The 3671-nt window shown below is 50.9% G+C and overlaps 2 protein-coding genes across 2 annotated transcripts in view; both read right to left on the bottom strand.

Moving 5' to 3' along the window:
- LOC102674731 (peptidyl-prolyl cis-trans isomerase G-like) overlaps positions 1–3653 on the bottom strand; it is a 49832-nt gene extending 46179 nt beyond the window's left edge. Inside the window, 1 exon segment of the mRNA XM_031508611.1 lies at positions 1765–3653. Within this exon segment, the coding sequence (XP_031364471.1) occupies positions 1765–3417 (1653 nt within the window). The 5' untranslated portion in view covers positions 3418–3653.
- Positions 1–3671, bottom strand: part of LOC102674603 (protein FAM151B) — a 28919-nt gene that overhangs the window by 14378 nt on the left and 10870 nt on the right.

Raw genomic sequence — 3671 nt, 5'->3', positions numbered from 1 at the left:
GAGAGAGAGAGAGAGAGAGAGAGAGAGAGAGAGAGAGAGATCGGTGAAACCGCGCGCCGAGAAGCAACTGCACGTAGGATTGCTCAATTACCCCCTCCCTCCCCCTACGCGGTAATTCCGTGGCCGGCACGTACAAGTAAATCGCCGATGGAACGTGGCGGGTTTACCTTTGTGGCGAATTGGCACAAAAAGAGGGGAAGATCGCGACGACTCGATTTCTTTTTTTTTTCCTCCGTTCCTTCTCTTTCCCTTGCTACGATATAGAATTAACGTATTCTCGTCCGCGGGATGAATCGAACGAACGGGAACGAAGTCTCGTTTCCAAGTCTCTCTTTAATTCCCTTTAATTTCTCCTCGTTCTCTTATCCCGTATTTTTCAATGTTACTCCTTCGAATATATATATGTATATATATCGTTGACACGTTTCAACATCGAGGCAAGCGGATAGAAACGTTGTTTTGTAGCGGCACGTGACGATCCCTTGGAATCGCAAATCTAGTCCGTCGCCTGGCGATGGATAACAGCTGTGCGCATTTCGATTAACGCACTCCATCGTGTAAACCCGCGCACGAAGCACACGAAGGAAACGAAACTCGCCTAAATTTCTAAATATTCTCTCTATCTCGATTATATTTCTTGTTTAAGCGTTTCTTTCGTTCGGTGGGACCGAACGATTTTCTTTCGTGCGCGTTTTTACATGTAAGTGTATATTTCTATCGTCGTGGCACGAGTGGTGGTTCGTTAGTAATGACGTTTTTTTTCGCCGAGACGAGTGGTCTCTATCGTTCAACGAAGCATGTTAAAAAAACGTTAGAGCGCGACTGGCCACTCGCCGTTACCTAAACTATAATATAATAAAACTATCGAGATAACCGTATCTCCAGCAAGAATCGAATTTCATTTTTGCGATGAAACACTCGGTTTAACTTTTCTATCTCGATAATTAATTCGAATTCTATCGAATCCTACAGTTATATAAGCAACTTTTATAAGGATAATTCTACATTTATTTATTTTCTCGAATAACGAATTCGATTCGAAATTTTGATTCTGAATTTCGTCAATTTCGTTGTTCGTCAATTTCGAAATATAAAAATTAGGATTATCATCGTACGATATCGTGCGTACGTTTCTATCAGGAGAAGCGAAAAAAAAGAAAGAAAGATAGATCCTTTTAGCGGATAAAGGAAAGTATTCTCGAGGTTGATCACGATGCGCGCGTAGTCTCGGTTCGACATGAAGGGAGAATCGCGGTATCGTTGACCGACCTCGCGCGGTGTCGATTTCTCAGCCAAGCTATCTCGAGGTCTCTCGTACCTGTGGATGTCAGGTCGAGAATATTAACTCGAATAAAAGCGGTTTGCGGTCGGTCGTTGCCTACATTGCCAAGGTCGGTCTAATCCCCTTGCAGTAGGTAGCAAGGGATGTTTCGTCTCGTCGATAGCAGTTGGGGCTTAATAGGCAGCTGCTGCCACAGGAAAGCGCAATGAAATAATTCTGAGAATCGGACAACTCTTGGAGAGCTTTCGCGAACGATTCTCAACCATCTTTAATCTCTCGTCGGCAAACAGGAATTCGAGGATGATTCCGATCGAAACGGATATTATCGAAACATGTCCGTAATAATCCGTTCTCTCCTATCTTTCCTCGCCCGTCCAACATTTATCATCGACCAACAATCCCCGATAATCCGGAACGCGCGATATACGACGTATTACGTATTCGTACGTGTGTAAACGTTAAAAAGAAGGAAGACGACTAACCGTATTAGCGACATCCGCTTGCGTGCCCGTGTCCTCCTCGACTCCCCCGGTCTTAGTCGCGTCTTCCTCTTCCTTCTCGTTGTCCGACGTGTTCAGGTACTCGTCGTAATCCTGTTCCAGACTCTTGGTCTTCGGTTGAGTATCGTCCATCTTCGACGACCTGGCATTGTTCTCCACCGCGCCACCGCCGCCGCCGCTCTTTGTCGGTTTACGCTCCATCAGCGAACCGGTCGACAGATAGCCGGGTAAATTTTCGTTCGTCGCGTGGTGGTAATAACCGGACGAGTTTTTCCCGTATACTCGAGGAAACAACGGCCTGGTCAGATTCTTGGCCTCGTATCGGAAATTGGCCAACGATCCGTCGCGTCTCGCGTATTTGTCCATCTGGATGTTCCTGTAATCCCTCTTGATCGCGGATCTCGGAGTGGTTGGGTCGTCGGACGTTAACTTTCGGATGATCTCGTCGTAAGTTTTCAACGTTGATTTCTTCCTCTTCTTCTTCTTCTCGCTCTTGTAAAAGTCATTGTCGAGCTCCTCCTCCTCGTCGTCCTCCTCTTCGTTCGCGTTTCGATCCTCGTTGTTATCGTTCCCGTCCACGTATCCCTCGTCCTCCTTCCAGCCATCGTCCTCCTCGTCCTCCTCCTCCTCTTCCACCTCCTCCTCCTCCTCCTCCTCCTCCTCCTGTTGCTGCTCTTCCTGATCGTCGTCGACGTCGTCGACCTCGTCTACGCTACGATACTCGTAGTCTCCGAAATAACCGATTCTCTTTCCATCGGTTTTCGAGTAACGGCCAGTGGAATTGAATCTCCTTCGAATCGAGTCGTCGTGCCTCCTCGACACACCGTCCTCGAGATGACGGTATCTCTTTCTTCGACCGTCGTGGGAACGCCAGCCGTGGCTCGAGACGCCGAGCTTCCTATGCTTCCTGCCCACCACGTTTTTCCGCCAGGATCGATGCTTCTCGAGGATGTCCTCGTTGTAGTCGCGGCTCGGTTTGCTCGAGTCGTAATCGAGCTCGTCCTCGTAATAGTCCGACTCGCCGCGATTCCTCGAGTAGCCGAACAACTTTCGTCGAGCTCTGTCTTCGAATCTCGGCCTCGAGTAGGCACGATCCCCGTACCGAGGGGCCGAACCTCTGTGCCTCTCGTTCTCCTCGTGGTACCAGCCGGCCGCCTCGCGATAACCGCCTCGGCGATACCTGGGCGGGTAACGCGGCGGTTCCAACAGCCGGCCGTGGATCCTCGAGATCCGAGGATAGGATCTCTCGTGATAGGAGCGAGCCTCGTAATCATCCTCCCCCCCCCCCTCCTCCCCCTCCCCCCCCTCGTCCTCCGCCTTCCTTTTCCTCTTCCTCCTCTCCTCCCCCCCCTCGCCCCTCCGATGATCCTCCCGATCGAGGAACGACTCGTCCTCGTAATAGTCGAGCTCCTGCGACCAGGACGACGATCGCCTGTCCACGAGGTCATGGCGATTCCTCCTCCCGCTCGAGGAGGGGGAGGAGGAGGTGGAGGATTGTTCGTGCCTGTGCCTGTGCCTGTGCCTGGCGTCGTACGCGGTGTCCTCGTGGGGACGATGCTTGGCCTCGGACGCCAACACCACGTACGCTATCACGAGGATCGAGATTAGCAACAGCCTCCTATCGTACCGCGTCATTTCTTCGTCTTCTTCGTCTCGTCTTTTCCCCCTTCGATTCACCCTTACATCTTATCGTCCCAGAGACGCGCGATACCCTCGATCGAGATCGAGACTCTCAAAGTTTCTCAGCGATGCATCGCGCGATCGCGACGCGCAACCTCGTTTCCTCGTTTCGATCGAACGAGATCTGTTATCGGTGGCCACGATCGAGACATCCAGATCGGTGGGCAAATTTTCGACTTCGGGGGATAAGGAAGGGATGGGAAGGGGAG

Source organism: Apis dorsata, unplaced genomic scaffold, assembly GCF_000469605.1.
Source record: "Apis dorsata unplaced genomic scaffold, Apis dorsata 1.3 scaffold_92, whole genome shotgun sequence".
In the NCBI taxonomy this organism is placed as follows: domain Eukaryota; kingdom Metazoa; phylum Arthropoda; class Insecta; order Hymenoptera; family Apidae; genus Apis; species Apis dorsata.
Note: the sequence above shows the minus strand (reverse complement) of the source record. Positions and strands in the feature narration are given on the sequence as shown.